The 17,609-nt window shown below is 45.1% G+C and overlaps 1 protein-coding gene across 2 annotated transcripts in view; it reads right to left on the bottom strand.

Annotated features, from left to right (window-relative positions):
- The window catches only part of CCL25 (C-C motif chemokine ligand 25), a 347,634-nt gene that overhangs the window by 101,624 nt on the left and 228,401 nt on the right, over positions 1-17,609 (bottom strand). For both annotated transcript variants that reach the window (XM_069649720.1, XM_069649719.1), the window contains exon 2: positions 8,357-8,449. In XM_069649720.1, coding sequence (XP_069505821.1) covers positions 8,357-8,423 — 67 coding nt within the window. In that variant the 5' untranslated portion in view covers positions 8,424-8,449. The remainder of the gene's footprint in view (positions 1-8,356; positions 8,450-17,609) is intronic.

Here is a 17,609-nt window from a genome sequence, read left to right as displayed (position 1 = left end):
GGGGAATGGTTTTCAGAATGGGAATTTACCGGGTCCTCCAAGGTTGGAATGACCCTGTAAGTCCCCATTCCGACTACCCAGACCCGGACAAGTCTTTGGAGGCAGCCATGGTGCTAATAGCACCATGGCTACCTCCAAACTCGTAATGAGACCCTTAGACAAAGGAGGACATAAACAGTTTCACAAACCCACTAAACAGCAAGAGACAAAATAAAAAACAGGCACCATTCCTTGAAACTCACCAAAAGACTGCTCAAATTATCAAATGTGAGTCTGTGCAGTGTTAAACCTCTCACATCCTAGCAAACCCCACAAAGGAACAATAAGTGAGATGGGCCTTCTTTAGGGGGACACATAGGGCCTCATTACACGGACAGCGGTAAGGGTTAACGGTCACCGTTAATGGTACCGGTGACCGTTAACCCTTACCGCCTTACTACGAGGTCCCTTTGCGGGTTGGAGAATTTAACGCCTGCTTTTTGCAGGCGTTAAAAACCAAACCGCAAAGGGACCAGGGAGCTAATTACGGTACCGCAATTTGCGGTGCCGTAATTAGCACCTTCCCCATTCCCATTATGCCCTATGGGGCAAAAATGGGAATGGGGAAGGGCAATGGGGGAAGGGGGAATTGCCGCCCCACCAACCTTGGAATAGGGCGGTAATTCCCCTTTCCACCAAGGCGGTGCCGGTATTTTACCGGCATGGACCAAGGTGCTAATAGCACTTTGGTCCACCGCCGTCCGTGTAATGAGGCCCATATTCTTTAGGAAATATGGGGCCTCTGATTGGCTACACAAACTCAGATAAACTCAATGAAATCTCCCAAGAAAGCCCTGTGATTGGCTAGCGAAATCCAATGAATAAACCAGTTATTAATTACCACCCCTGAGTGCACAATTTTAATTGCGTAAAACCAAGAAGCATGCCTCGAACTCCTCTAAGATTTACGAATGCCCAAAAAAGTATCCTATTTTTTAAAAGATGTGTCAGATACAGTGAGCCACTTTGAGAGAAGTTTGTCCAGGCCTTATCGCGTTTATCATATCTCTCATGCTATCATCCTAATGTATGGAAGATGGTAATCAAAATATAGTTATTTCTTTAAATTAATAACTTCTTATTTTCCCCACACGCAGGTTTCTGATGCTCTACAAGTACAGATTCAGTGGTTGTCTGAATTCTAAATGATGTGAGTAGGGTGGTTGTGTATGGCAATTTTGGTGTGCTCCTCCTGCTGGATTTGTCAGCTGGGTTAAATACCATCTGTCACACAATACCTGTTCTCTCTACAAGAAATTGTGTTGCGTGATGCTTTACTCAAATTGATAAAAGGCTTGTGAATGGGCAGGTCACAGTTTGTAGTCCACCTCCACACCATTATAGTCGAACAGATATCAAGCGAGTCCAGCAGGGATCAGTTCTATCTCTCACCATCCAACATCTTTGGTGTACCATGTTAAAATAAGAAGACAAATACCTGCTTGCATCTGCAACAAATACATCTAGTGCCAAGGACCAACTGAATGATAAAGTTGTGCAAACAGACAGAATGAGGAGTTAGTCTAAGTCGTAGAGTTAAGCAATGAGGGCATCTGCTGTCATCCAGCCACAGTCCATCCGGGATTCCACATTGGTTACATTTCACTCGCCTATGACGTATTGAAATACTGGATTGTGCACATGATACCAAGCCAATACATGTGGTTGTGAAGCTTTAACCAACCACAAACATTCAAATGCATGCTCCCATTCACTCCTTTCTTCATTAGCTCCCAGGCTGGGGTAGACAGCCAATCAGGTAGCTAAGAAAGTGGGCCTCCCTTTCCATGGCAGCCATACTGGTAAATGATTTTCCTTCATACAACAGGATGCCATGCACGTACCGTTGTAGGAAGGAAAATCCTTTTTTTTATCACCCCGGTTTGCCGCTTTGGTAGCTGTGCTAATGGCCTTAAAAGCCTCTCTGGCGGGCCAAATCAGGTGTTATATCGGCCCGGGGACCGGTAAGTCCCCATTGCATCAACCATTCCTCATTCCCATTTGAGCCCCCATAGGGCTCAATGGGAATGGGGAAGGCGCCATTTACGGGCCTGCTAATGGCAGGCCCGTAATTAGCGGCCTGGTCCCCTAACGGGACCTGTAAGGGACGTGTGGTCCGACCAAACATCCCTAGCGGTTCCCGTTAGGGGACCTCGGAATCGGGCAGTAGGGGATTACCGGCACCGGTCTCCTTACCGGTGCCCGGTATCCTCTACCGCCCGACTCGTAATGAGGCCCATTATGTCCTAGCCACCATGGCATTAGTCCCCTACAATCTAGACTATGCAAGTGGTGTGTCTGATCTTAACCAACTAATCAGTCTGCTTCAGAAGCTACAGAACACTGTAGCAAGGATGTTATCCCTCAGGTACTACACGCATATTACAGATACACTAAGACATTTGAACAGGCTGCTGAGGGGGCAGACAAGAGTGAAACTAAGCCCCCACTTTTTGTTCATCAGTTATACTCGAACTCCTCATTCCTAATTCTTTTTTTTTTTTACTGCACTCCATCTTGAACATTTAGGTCATTGTTATCTCTTCATGACTTTAAAGACCATTCATTTTTCGTTAGAGGTTGAAAGTCTGTCAGGCCCATCATTAGCTTTTTATATCTTGTTAGTTATGCTCTCTGTTTGTGGTTGTATGTGATATTTCCGCATTTTGAAAGCCAAACACAAAAAAGCCAATTTTTTTCAGCCGATTTTGTGTGGCTTCCAAAACCCCCACATACCACCTATTGGACCCCAACCCCCACCCCACTCTCCCATGCTGGTGGGATTTCTAGTAAATTGGGGGGTTACCCCCGAGCACCTTTTTATCCTCTGCCATCCCCTTCACTGCCCAACACAACACATTCCCCCTCATCCTCCACCACTTGCAAAAAATACACTTTTACCCGCACCCCTGTCCCCTCCCTTCCCTTCCCCACCACAAACATTCTCCCACCTCTCCCTCACAGACACTCACTCTCACACACACATATACACAATGAACTCCTTACTTAACCCCTGTCACTTCCTTCGTCTGGCACACAAGTGCGCGCGTCGCAGCCAGCAGCTGTCGTCCAAAGATGGGATGTGCTTCGAGAGGAATGAATGATCGCAGAGCATAGGCTAAGTGAGGGGGGGAGTTGAGTTTGGTTATGGGCTGGGGAGATGGGTGAATGGGTTTTGTGTAATCGATTTAGAAAGAATGTAATTGTTCTTTCTAAATCTATCATAATTGTGGGTGGGAAACAATAATCGGAAATTTCACTTAGTGCCCTTTTATGTGTATTAGCACATTGAGGACGTGAACAGAACATGGTTCTCTCAATTTATATTTCAAACAAAAAGTCTTTAGTCAACTTCCTAAGTGGCCACCACCACCTGACGCTACTAAGAGGAGACCTCCCCTTGCCGGCTCAACCCCACATAATGGCACTGGTTATTCCAGGTGCAACATCTTCCTTGCTAGATAAAGGACTGCCAACCAAGAACATTTGCACATTTCAGAGAGCTTTGATTTTACTTCACACATCATATTTGGACTCCACTGCACTGAACACACTAGTGGGTGAAATCTGCTATTTACTGGAGGTCCCCTATCCCTTCGCCTCAGGCACGAAGACGGCTTCAGTTTGCGTAGAGGTTTGAAAATTCACACGTTCACTGCTGTTTACATACTATGAAGTTTAAAATAAACAACATCCTCCGGCAGGCGGCAGGAGCCGGCGGCCCGGAGAAGGCCAGGAAAAGGCCTTGTTTGCCCCTGTTCACAGCAGGGCGCACTTGTCTAAGTTACCCCCTCCTGGACTACACCCCAAAACGATGCATACGAGTAACTTTGAACTATGTGAGATGCACAGATTCACTCTGGCGAATTAGCGGTGAGTACACGTAATGTGCCTCACGTCTCAGCGTATCACGTATTGTTCTAGCCACAACTCTATTTCTCCCATAACGTAGTGCGCCATTCTAATGACCTGCTATGCCACCACTATATTGACTGAATCCCGCCAGAAATTGCGGTATGAGCATAAAATACTATCACTGCCTTATATATTAACACGTGTCATGACGTTCATATCTAACGGTAACCTGCCTTGCATACCTTGTTTTACCTACATTGTCTACACTAGCTGATATTTACTCTCTAGGCGAATTAGCACAGCTCTCGCATCAGTTTTGCACCCAATATGTCTGACTAGCCTACTCTTAGCCCAGTCGTCTGCTTTGCAGCTCCTTATACATCTCGAATAATCACAGCGAACCATCCGACTCCCGACTGTAATAACAGTGATATATTTATTTCAAACTAGCCTATCCTTATTGTACTAGCTCCAGAGATTACGTGCTGAACAATCCTAATTTTATTATTACTGCCTCAATTTGTAAATTCCCGCCTGACCAGCCTATGTACGGATTGCCTTAACCTGAGTGAATTTAGCCAGTACTAGCATATGTGTTGCCCTGTTGCGTCTTAGCCACCTGTTACGATTTCAAACCTAGGTGCTGCCCACTGCATCTGAGGCATTTGACTCTATTTTGCATTTGTTTACCCTGATAGTCCGACCCACATAGCATTGTACAAGATTGAATTGCCTACCCTAACACGGCGACGTCACAAGATGCAAACCCAACGAGTCACTCTAGCCCTTCTCACACTAATAGCAGTCCTAGTTTGTAAATTCAGGATCGTTCCAGCCCCTACCTTTGACTATACTACCCCTCAATTCCCCCACCATGACACAGACACAATCCCAACTAATGACGAGTCATAATGACCAGGTCGAAAAACAACAACAGTCTCGCACATTTGAATCCAAACCGTGCAACACCAAATCCAGAAATGCTAGACTTCGAGACAGACTTACAAAACTACAAGAACCACGCTGACCACCTCCAACCGTAGCAAGACTACACCCAACAGGAGTACAGAAAAACCACACAGCCCACACCTGAAGACACAGAATATACTCACGCACACTTCTGTCACAACCCAAGAAAATCTATGTACATCTCCATCCACCACCCCCCACTTAAAAGGCGCTTTAATTAATGCCAGATCTATGATTGCTCATGCCATTGAGATTGCTGATCTGATCCAGACTGAAAAACTTGACTTCTTGGTCATTACGGAATCTTGGCTTCATGCTGCTGCAGGACCTGCCATCATGTTAGTGATCCCTAATGTTTACACCATACTAAGATCAGACAGAAGTGGCGGCATAGCCCTTATTGTCAAATCCTTATTGTCAAATCCAGTTTATCTACCAGGCTAGATCCATCCAACGACACTAATCCTGCGAAAGCCTTACAGCTAAATGAGTTATTAATAATGCTCATACCCTCACCATCAACCTGATTTATAGACCTCCAGGCCCTATTGGTACCTTCGAGGAGGACATTTCCACTATTCTATCTCATAACTTAAAAAAATCATCACAGGTTATCCTTTTAGGGGACGTTAACCTGGGTTTCAACGACCAAAACGACCCAGAGGCAGGTAGAGTGGCTAACCTACTTTCAGAACTAGGCTTCTCACAAAGAGTACTTCACCCAACATAAAACAAAGGTAGAATACTCGATTGGGTGGCAGACCACAATTGCAACGCCTCCATCCTATCGATCTCCCCCCAAATGTGAACAGACCACCACCTTATAACATTTGCTCTAGAATCTAACAGACCTCTTCCTACCTTAGCCCAGCTCGCACCGTCCATCCCGATAAGGAATAAGAAAAACATCACCCCGGATAATCTACTCCCACTCATCCTTCCTACACTTAACTCATTACCAGACAACTCGGACCCTGAAACTCTAGTGAATGAGTATAACAAAATCATGTCGTCGGCACTGGACTCAATTGCACCACTTAAAATGAGACAAAGCAAACCCAAAGCCCACCTCAATTCTTGGTACACACCCCACCTGAAAACAATTAGTTCCAAAAAAAGACAATGCAAGGTCGAATGGAAATTACAACCTTCTGAAGAAAATAAAAACACCCTGAGGGATATAACTACCCTCTACAAAAAGGAAATACTGCCGGCTAAACGGGAAACCTACAACGCTATAATAGCCCAAGCCAACTCTAGCATGAAAGAACTCTTCATCATCTTAAAGGAAATATAATCTCCCATACCAGTGCAAGATAACTGTGTCAAAGACAAATTATGGTGCACCAATATTCAGCAAGCCTTAGCTAACAAAGTGACAACTCTCCAATCCAAACTTGCCAAGAAAAAATCCTCACTTAGTCTGGATACATAACCCAAAATAACTATCTCCCCTCCTAAATATAACACCAACACTCCTTGCTTCAATTTCTCTAAAGTATCCATTATTGAAACTGAACAAATCATAATGTCACTCAAACCATCAAACTGCCAGGGGGACCAATGTCCAGTCCAACTGATAAAGGACGCAGCCAGATACCTGGCTCCCTTCATCTCAAAACTCATTAACGCCTCATTTGCAACAGGGTCTATACCAAATAACCTAAAAGAATCTTGGGTACTCCCACTGCTTAAAAAACAGACCCTAGACCCAGCCATACCCACAAATTACCACCCAATTACTACTGTGCCATTTCTCCTAAAAATCATAGAGTGGCATATTCACAAATACAGAAACACCTAGAAACTAACCACCTACTAGGAGTATGGCAGTCTGGCTTCCGTCCCCAGCACAGGACCGAAACAGCCCTCTTAGACCTAAAGGCACAAATAGACGAGCTAAGGGATCAAGGGAAACCAGCCTTGCTCCTCCTTCTGGACTTATCAGCTGCAATCGACCTTATTGACCACAAGGTCCTTTGTAGGCATCTGGATATGGCTGCACACTTCTCTGAAGAAGCCACAGCTTGGATTCAATCTTTCCTCAATAATAGGACCATGAGAGTCTTCTCCACCACAGCGGCAGCAGACTCCATCCCCATCAAATGCGGCGTGCCGCAGGGATCTTGCGTTTCTCCTACACTCTACAACATCTTCACGAAGCCCCTTTTCGATGATTTGGACCTTCTTGGTATCACCTACACTAATTATTCAGATGATACTAAGATTCTCCTAACACTTACTGGTGATTACGACAAGGATTTGGCCTTGGTGAATAGTGGCAATCTCATCATCCAGGCATGGATGGCCACTCATGGACTATGCCTGAATGATGACAAAACTGAAATCATTATCATTGGCACACCTTCTACCCTCAAAAAACTGGGACCTAACTATTCCTCTTTTAACATTGATAATAACCAAATCACAATCGCTCACGCAGTAAAACACGATCAACACGATGGCTTCTGCCACCACCTACACCTATAAACTGATAAGAGCAGACAAACCCTTCCTATCCAACAATAGCTGCATCACACTGGCTAGAGCCCTCGTGTTATCGAAGTTGGACTATTGTAACTTGCTCTACATTGGGCCAATAAGGAAGTTATCAAAATAATTCAAATCTTGCAGAACAACGCACTTAGAGCAGCATTAGGTATTCCCAGGAGAGCCCACATCACTGAATTTAGAAGAGCCAATATCTAGCTTTCAACTCATGAGAAAATTCAGCTAAAAGTAGCCTCACTTGTCTATAAATGTCTAAACAATGCTTCACCACTTTACCTTTCTACGAGATTCACGAGAATAAAACTAACAAGACTTACCAGATCCGCTAACTCTAACAACATCTCAACACCTAGATTTAAACTGTCCAGAGTTGGTGGCTGTAGCTTCCAGGTCAAAGCTGCTCAGCTTTGGAACTCCCTGCCATCCACCTTGCGGACAGATCAACCATACCCCACTTTCCGACATAACATCACAAGGTAGATCAAAGATGCAGACAAATAACAGTCTACCAACTGCCTGGACCTTTTCCGCATGCCCCTCCAGTGTTGTATTTTTGCACACACCTACTGCTCAGCAGTTACCGCTTGTCTGAGTAGGACTGTAAATACTTGTACCATTATTTTTGCCTTTTGTGCATATGCTGTGTATATTTCTTTGCTTCCAAATTTGCCCTGTGTTTCTGTAACTAAGCTGTAAATTGTCATATGAAATGCGCCCTGTTACCCCTGGGTCTGGTGCGCAATACAAGTAATAAAACAAACAAACAAAAATAACTGTCTGAAAGCACACACTGTTTGTAAACCTGAATTGGAGGAAGGGCTCCATCTTCACTCAAAGGTTTTATAAAAACTGAGAGGTATCAAGAGAGCTATACAGGCCCCAAGCAAAAGGAATCCATGGTATAATAAAGAGGGCGAGGGTGTTCACAAAGTAATCTCTTATATCACAGATCTATGTCTGAAAATAATGTAATAAAGCTTACCTTGACCACCACTCTTGTAGATACAAAAACTGGCCAAGACCATTGACATTATGATCCAGGTGTTCATTCTGGGAAATTCCAAATGTTGTCAACCTAGGTTAGAAAAAATAAAAGCACACTCTTGTGACATGCATCATGAGTGATTTCTAGATGTGAGCATTATCTTCCACTATACAAAGGCTTTTTTTCAATATTAAAAATTCAATACAATTTTACATTCATTTCATCGTTAAGGATCCCAATTCTCCTGGAAGAGAATTCGAAACATATGGTACAGGAACATTAAAATAAATCGCAGACATACTGTAGTTCCTTTCTGTTTTATTCCACAAACTGCAGCTACCTGCCTCGTAATATAGACAGGGGACCCCGAAATAACATGTGTATGTACTTTTTAAATGATGAATACAGCTTGAAATACTTGGCTTCAACATCCTAGACAATTAATACATTGTACCCTAGGTGAACCTACCACATCAAATAACATTGGCCCTATGTAGTCCTACTCAAAGCCTGTTTGGTGTCCGAACTGTCCAAAATATTAGGTTTAAGACTTCTGGGTATATTCTGGCTTTCTGTGTTTCATCAACACCAGTTATTCTCTAATATGGTGCCTATTAAAATGTCTTTCTATTTTATTATGCTGTATTCCTATTTACCAATCTTTACTGCATATAACGTTTCTGTATTAAAAATAATTATTTGATGAATTAACATTTTGTGACTGACTAGATACCGCATGTACACATAGCTCGGGTGGGTGGGTTTATGGGGCACCATTGTAAGAGCTGATTTGGAACGATGATAGGAATTGGGTGTTTTGAAACTTGTTTTGATTACCAGTATTTTAAAGTGTACTATATTTTTTAATTGAGCAATTTCAGAAAATCAATATTTGGAGGATATATTTTTGCAGTAAAAAGACATACTTTTGGAACAGGCAAACGTTTTTTCTGAGACAGGAGACCTTCTATGCCACACGAAACATCCGTGCCCCGTTACACTGTACTATAATTCAACACATGTCCGAGATGTTCTTCCAATCTTCTGACTTGATGCATATGGTCTTTAACTGTAGAAATCTGCAGATTGTGCGGGACTATGCACAAAATAAACCGCTCACATAGTTGGTGGAAAAGGTGCATTAGAAGTATTTAGTGCGTGTTTTGGATCACATGATATCAAAGGAGAAGTGAGAAATGGCGCACCAATAGAGTTTAAAGCAGCCACTGCCTCGCTCATGCTGGCTCGAGGGTAGAAGGACACTTCCCCATGTGAGCACTGGTATTATGCAAGCTCATGCTGGCTCCAGGGTAGAAGGACACTTCTCCCATGTGAGCACCGGTATTATGCAAGCTCATGCTGGCTCGAGGGTAGAAGGACTCTTTCTCCATGTGAGCACCAGTATTATGCAAGCTCATGCTGGCTCGAGGGTAGAAGGACTCTTCCTCCATGTGAGCACCGGTATTATGTTCGCTCATGCTGGCTCGAGGGTAGAAGGACTCTACCCCCATGTGAGCACCAGTATTATGCAAGCTCATGCTGGCTCGAGGGTAGAAGGACTCTTGCTCCATGAGAGCACCAGTATTATGCAAGCTCATGCTGGCTCGAGGGTAGAAGGACTCTTCCTCCATGTGAGCACCGGTATTATGTTCGCTCATGCTGGCTCTAGGGTAGAAGGACTCTACCCCCATGTGAGCACCAGTATTATGCAAGCTCATGCTGGCTCGAGGGTAGAAGGACTCTTCCTCCATGTAAGCACCGGTATTATGTTCGCTCATGCTGGCTCGAGGGCAGAAGGACTCTTGCTCCATGTGAGCACCAGTATTATGCAAGCTCATGCTGGCTCGAGGGTAGAAGGACTTTCCTCCATGTGAGCACCGGTATTATGTTCGCCTATGCTGGCTCGAGGGTAGAAGGACTCTTCCTCCATGTAAGCACCGGTATTATGCAAGCTCATGGTGGCTCGAGGGTAGAAGGACTCTACCCCCATGTGAGCACCAGTATTATGCAAGCTCATGCTGGCTCGAGGGTAGAAGGACTCTACCCCCATGTGAGCACCAGTATTATGCAAGCTCATGCTGGCTCGAGGGTAGAAGGACTCTTCCTCCATGTGAGCACCGGTATTATGTTCGCTCATGCTGGCTCTAGGGTAGAAGGACTCTGCCCCCATGTGAGCACCAGTATTATGCAAGCTCATGCTGGCTCGAGGGTAGAAGGACTTTCCTCCATGTGAGCACCGGTATTATGTTCGCCTATGCTGGCTCGAGGGTAGAAGGACTCTTCCTCCATGTAAGCACCGGTATTATGCAAGCTCATGGTGGCTCGAGGGTAGAAGGACTCTACCCCCATGTGAGCACCAGTATTATGCAAGCTCATGCTGGCTCGAGGGTAGAAGGACTCTACCCCCATGTGAGCACCAGTATTATGCAAGCTCATGCTGGCTCGAGGGTAGAAGGACTCTTCCTCCATGTGAGCACTGGTATTATGTTCGCTCATGCTGGCTCTAGGGTAGAAGGACTCTACCCCCATGTGAGCACCAGTATTATGCAAGCTCATGCTGGCTCGAGGGTAGAAGGACTTTCCTCCATGTGAGCACCGGTATTATGTTCGCCTATGCTGGCTCGAGGGTAGAAGGACTCTTCCTCCATGTAAGCACCGGTATTATGCAAGCTCATGGTGGCTCGAGGATAGAAGGGCTCTTCCTCCATGTGGGCACCGGTATTATGAAAATATTTATACCAAGCAAAAGATCTCAGAGAGAGACAGCAGCAAAATGCTGCTCAGTGCTTTTTAATCTGTATTTAGGAATAATATTAATATAACAGTTGGATGATCGTTAAATTATCCAATTGGTGTGCATATTCAACCCTGTTTGCTATGGACTGCTTTTGCATGAACTCTTCTTCCTCTTTTGTGCATGACCCATTATCGTTGTCTGGTTTACTGCAAACATTAAACGTCATTTGGAAAGCGTCGGAGGAAAGTCTCCTGTCTTGCCGAAAATGTGCGAGGAATTTTTAAAGGGCTGTTACCCTTATTTTCGAAATAACCATATTGACCTGTGTACAGCTTTAGCTTGGGGAGGTGTCACCTTCATTTAGAGAACAGCCTTACCTTCTCATACGGGCATGGGGGCTGAAGTATTGCAGTCACTATCCGTGAAATCCAGGCCCAAGACAGTACAAGGGGGGGGGGCTCGTCCATAATGGGCCAAGGGGCACCCACCCACCAGAAACTTCTGCCATTATAGAGGGGCCTGGCTTCAACTATCAAAGGAAAACGCGGTTTCCAGTTCTGTTACCCAACGGTGTGTGTCCAATGGGCAATGAAATGCCGGGCAGCGTTTAGCTTCCCGAGCCTTGCATGGGCTATTGGGAATGCTGGTTAGGGTACTGCTTACAAACTGAGTGGGGTGCCGTGTCATTGGTGCTCCAGCTCCTCTGCACATGAACAAGAACCAGGAAGTGCTCTGGTTCCTGTTCATGCTGAGTGGGATCCAGAAGCTCTCTGGAGGCTGTAATGGGGCTAAACAACAATGCATTTTTTTGCTGGGCATCTATAATAGATTTCCAGTAAGAAAATCATCCTTTCTTACATCAATGAGCAGCAAGAAAGGGCTAGACTGGCTTTTTGGGGCAGCCATTGAGCCATGTCTTACTGTGGCATGACATTTTTTTTACTGAATAGCTATGATAAGGCAAACAAGTTAACTGTTATTACTTGGCTACACTGGCCTTTTGGGACAGACAGTCAAGCCATGTCTTACTGTGGCATGATATTTTTTACTGAATAGCTATGATAAAGCAAACATGTAAAGTGGTATTACTTGGCTAGACTGGCCTTTTGGGACAGACAGTCTAGCCATATTTTACTGTGGCAGCCAGCCTAGCCATATTTTACAGTAGTGTGACATTATATTTACTGCATAGCTTGGATAGACCAAGCATGATATACATTATGACTTGGCCAGATAGGCATTTTGGCCCGGACAATCTAACCCTTTCTTGTGTGACATGACTTTTTTCTGGGGGTCATCTATGATAACGTAAACATGGCAGGTGTAATTACTTGGCTAGACTGGCATTTTGGGGCATCTAGCCTAGCCCTTTCTCACTGGTGAATTTTTTGGTTTTGTTCTGGGTATCTATGATAAAACAGGCATGGTGTCTAGACGGACTACATTGTGCAGGAGTATGTTCTTTTGTGGAAATGCTGCCATATATTGTCAGAGCCAGTGTGGACATGTTTTCTTATAGTATCACTAGCAGAAGAAGCTGTTTCTGAATGGGTTTCCGTAGACAGGCATGATAACCCTTTGCACCCGAGGTGAAATGCACTGAGAATGGGTGCGTGTGGCTGGCTGACATACCCTGGAGCAGACGTTGAGGGGAGTTGAGAATTGGTGTGCTGCTGCATACTGGGACCTTCTCTGTTATCTTCCCACCTGCCTTCTCACCCTGCTGTGGTGCAAATATCTTGGAAACCGTGCATCCTAGGGCCTGGACATCTAGTTTTGCTCTTCGTTACAGGACCAGTACTTCTACGACCACATTGATGTTTCACAGATTTCAGGCAACCGTCTCATGTGTGAAGGTGCTGAAATCCAGGGAAAGAGGGGAGGGGGGTGTCCAAATGTCATGTAGCTAGTAATGTCCGGAGGGACCTACCAGATAACTATGTAAAATGTGTTGCATATTGGTGAAATGGTGTGGAATTGTACAAGGAACAATGCTTTTCCAATCCACAAACCCACATAAAATGTTGACTTGTGCAGAAATCCAGGGACAGGATTGGGTGTTCAAATGTCATGTAGCCAGGAATATTAGGAGGGTCCCCACAGGTAACAATGCAAAATGTGGTGCAGATTGGTGAAACGGTGTGGAATTGTATAAGGAACAACACTTTGCCAAGCCACACACCCACCACCTAATTTTGACTTGTGCTGAAAATCGGGGAACAGGGTGGGGTGTCCAAATGTCCTGTAGCCAGTAACGTCTGGAGGGTTCTAACAGGTAACTATGCAGAGTTTGGTGCAGATTGGTGAAATAGTGTGGAATTGGGCAACAATGATTCGCCACAAATCCTGCCACAAACAAACAAATGTTCACTTGATTACTGCCATTATGTGCAAAGCAAACATGAGTATGTTCTTATAAAAGAATTCTGGCACATAATGGTGTAGCCAGCATAGAAATATATGGGCACAACCAGTGTGAACATGTTTTTATACTGGCATCTATTGTGGGTGAAGGCATCATATAAATGCATTGGGAAATGCTCCTGTGCACTGTTGGTGACTTGCAGATATTGCATTTTTGGATTGGAGTCCACCTAAAAAAACAATTACAAACTGTTCCGTTTTTTACACAGTTTTTCACAGAAATATGTTGTATAATGTGCCATCTTAACCCAATTTCAGAAGAAATGTTATGGGGAAAACCACCCCAAACTCCCATTGGCTGGTTCGGGCTCACTCACTACACTCGGTTGCTCTGGCATACTTGTGAGGAATATTTACACCCCTACAATAAAAATAAATCGCCAGCTTTTACTGGATAGTACCTGGACAAATGATGCAAATAACCTGAACATGTTGTGGGCGCATGGGCATTTAATGAAATGCCAGTGCAGGTTCAAATGATACCTAAATCTGTCAAATGCTGTATTATTTTAAATTGCATGTGTATGACACACATCCGCCAATGGGGTTGCCATGTAGCACTGTGGGATTGTCCGGGGATATTGAAGGCTGGCGAGAAGGTGTAACTGTGTGAGGGCATGTGGCTGGGCTGTGAGCATTGGCATATATGACATATTATTTTTAAGAACCTCACAAAATAATGTCAATACTTTCTAAGTGCTGGCAGTACCTAGGCATATGAAGACAATAGCTATCACATGGTGTACGTGTGCAGGCATAGAATGCCAGTGCTTGGCACATGGTCTACTAGGGCATATGGCGGCAATACCTGGCCAATAATTGTTGTAGTGGTGCATGTATGGTATAAAGGCGGTCATTCGAGAGGCAAATGGTGCTAAAAAACAAAGGATAAATAAAGATAAACGCGGAGCATAATGGACTTCTTTTCGATGTGTTAATGTCTGTTTAGGATGAGTTTGTAGACTGAAGACTAGCAACAACAATATTACTAATAACAATCCTAATTATACTAGTGGTTGCTCAGAATGGGTTGCACAGCAAACAATTAATTGTTTTTCTAAACAGAATACACTGCAGTATCGTTGCAATATGACTTTGACATTGGACCAGAGTTGTAGTTAGAGACACACCAGTACGGAAAACACACCTTTAAAACCACCTAAATATGTACTTATCTAGTATCAGCAACTTCTTAAGATGGCAGGAGTTGCCACATACTGCGGCAATAAATCATAGGCTGATGTGAAATGAACGATTCATTAACAAAGCATGCCTTATAAAGCTTGCAAGTAGACATGACCAAGGAACAACCCATGATAGACTGGGATGTGAGAGTCGTTCACTCCTTCAAGAATTGACTTGCTCATTGTGTAGGCAGCAGGATAAAGAATGGTTAGGGTGTGTCCGATCAGACCACAGTCCCCTGGAGGCACAGTGCCCTCCCTCTACATTGCTTTTGCACTGCAGCTTAAACGTCCAAAGTGCGAACACTCCCACTTGGTAACCGTCAAGGTTCTCTGAGTCTCAATGGAAACATTCTCAGGGTCACTGAGATAGAGGCATTTGTATCAGGGTCACCTGCACTTATACCTTGGCTAATCCTACCTATTTGGGAATGCATCTAGCAGAACTCGACCGAGGGCCTCTAGCACATATATTGGAACGCTATGATTTGGGCCAGATCAGGCTGTCATCTGCCAACAGACAACACCAATAAGCAATTGCAGGCCCAACAAGACACACGGAGGAGCTTAGCCTAATAGCCTGAACCCAAAGGGAGATACCACTCCTCTGACAGACACTAGAAACTCGTCAGGAACCGGGTCCCCCTCGAATCCACACAGACACTCAAACACTACAATATGCTAACTCGTCCCTCTAGGCCAAAAAACAATAGATTACAGCTATACCCCTCGATTAATTTGGCATAGCTGCACACATACTTATACACCTACATGAGTACCTCAACAGTCTTTAGAACGCACCTATACCTAAAGATAATCGGCCTTGCTGCACACATAATACCATTCACAAACTCCACCGCCACCAGAATGCAGCTACCCAAGTCCAACTGGCCTTACTGCACACATTCTACTGATCTCACACAATCATCACACCGTGCCAGCTCTAGAATGCAGCTACACACCACATAATCCGCCCTGGCTGTACACATACCGAGAGCACCCAACCACTTTACTACACTATTCTCTCCCTGGACCTGGACTACGGTCCCCGAGGGTGTTGAACCCACAGCGCTTTGAAATCATACCAATGGTAAAATGTGCTAGGCAAATGCCCAATAACATAACATTTCATCAGCCCCGATAATTATTCTTTCGCTTGGTGCATCCTTCAATCTTTATAAACCAGGTTGCAGCTGTTTCATAGGAAGAGGTTTGCCAACTGGCTGAGTTATTTTGTTTTGTGCAACTTAGATGCATGGATTCCAAATTTGGCCTTGTTACTTGCTCCAAAAGTGTGTGATTTTGGTCTGAAATATGTATTTCTTTTTTACTCAAATGTTATCACTGTGTAATATAAACCAGATGTAAAGGTTACTGTCACAATCAAATATTCAACACCTATCACATCCTAGTTTATTCTTTTTCCTCTTCTTTAAATATTTATTCGGATTTCTCCATTAACAAAATACGACAAAACCCACAATCACGTAGAATTCTTTCATTCATAAGCCCCATAGAGAGAAGAAAAAAATGTTAAAAGCAATTAAGGCATTACACAGAAAACATTCTATAAAATATGAAAGTTTGCAGGGACATCATTTGGGGGTCGCCAGAGGTCGCAAGAGCGACCTCTGCCGATTGGCTGGCGACCTCTGCCAATCTCTTGTGACCTCTGAGGGGGCGTGTCCACCACAGCAAGCACGGTGCCGCATGTGGGTTCCTCCACTTTGCCTCACCTCGCCTTGCGCACAGCAACAGCACGTGTGACTTGTGTGCATCACTGCTGGTTTTCATCCCTCTAGCTCTGAAAGAAGGTAGGCGTGAGAGCAGAACAGCGCGGGAGTGGGTAGTGTGCTCTGCTGGGTGGGTCCTCGTCTCCTTGTGTGGCGTGCTGCTCATGGGTCAGTGCACCTGCCTGCGGCCTGCAGAGCCGTGGCCATCCAGGCAGAACTCACACCGACACCAGCCTCGCACATTTCTGATTTTGGGGGCTGTCACTCAGGGGTGCTGAGTACATGGGGACTCTGGGGCCCGGTCCCAGGCCCCCATCAGGAGAACTCATTCAAGGCTGAGCCCCATCTGGGGCTGGGCTGGAGAGAAGATGCATTATGTGTCTCTCTCTCCGGCCCGGTCGAGTGTCAGACTCAGCTCAACAACCGTTACCTTGTTGGAATGGTGGGGTGCGGGGGAGCTACTTTGCAAGATGACTTTGCAATGCGAGCGCAAGGGTGGCATAGGGCTGGCTTCTGTTGCAGTTAGCTACGAGCCTGGGACTGGAGGCAGGGTTTGCCCAGGCCCAAACTGCTACAATATTGCAGAGTCCCTCCCTGACCCCACACACGTGTGAAATCGAGAGATAGTTAGCGCCCAGCCAGGCCAGCCTCAACCACCATTATTTATAAATTAACTCTCTGGAGCTAATGAGCCCTCCTCCAGGGTTGGATTGGCCCTACCGTGGCCAAACAAAATTGACCTTGGATTCTGAATGGGCCAGTTTTATGAGCCACCCCTGGGGCCGGTTTTTGTATGCAGCATTCATCAAAGAAAGTTTTCCTTTGATGAATGCTGCATGATAAGCAAAGCACTGGCGCAGAGTAGCAGAGTGGCAGACACAGGGCCTAATTCACAGAAGCGTTTTCAAATGGAAAAACACCATTGGCAAATGTTCTGTGAATTGGGCCCATTCCATTCGCTTGCACAGGCCCATGATCTGCCGGCGACGCGGCGCCGCCAGCCAGGATGCAATGCTGGCCTCATGCACTCTCTCACAGAGTGTCAAAGTAGAACGAAAACAAATGGTGGGGCTGCCCGCCTGTGGCTGGCCCGGATGTGTGAGCTGAGCTGTGAGCTCGTACCTTTTTTTAACTAAATTGCTCTCCTCTGGCTCCTGCGACCGTCTGAGTGT

Source organism: Ambystoma mexicanum, chromosome 1p (assembly GCF_040938575.1).
Source record: "Ambystoma mexicanum isolate Mex_15411 chromosome 1p, UKY_AmexF1_1, whole genome shotgun sequence".
NCBI classification, from domain to species: domain Eukaryota; kingdom Metazoa; phylum Chordata; class Amphibia; order Caudata; family Ambystomatidae; genus Ambystoma; species Ambystoma mexicanum.
The sequence above is the reverse complement of the archived record's forward strand: the minus strand, read 5'-3'. Positions and strand labels throughout refer to the sequence as shown.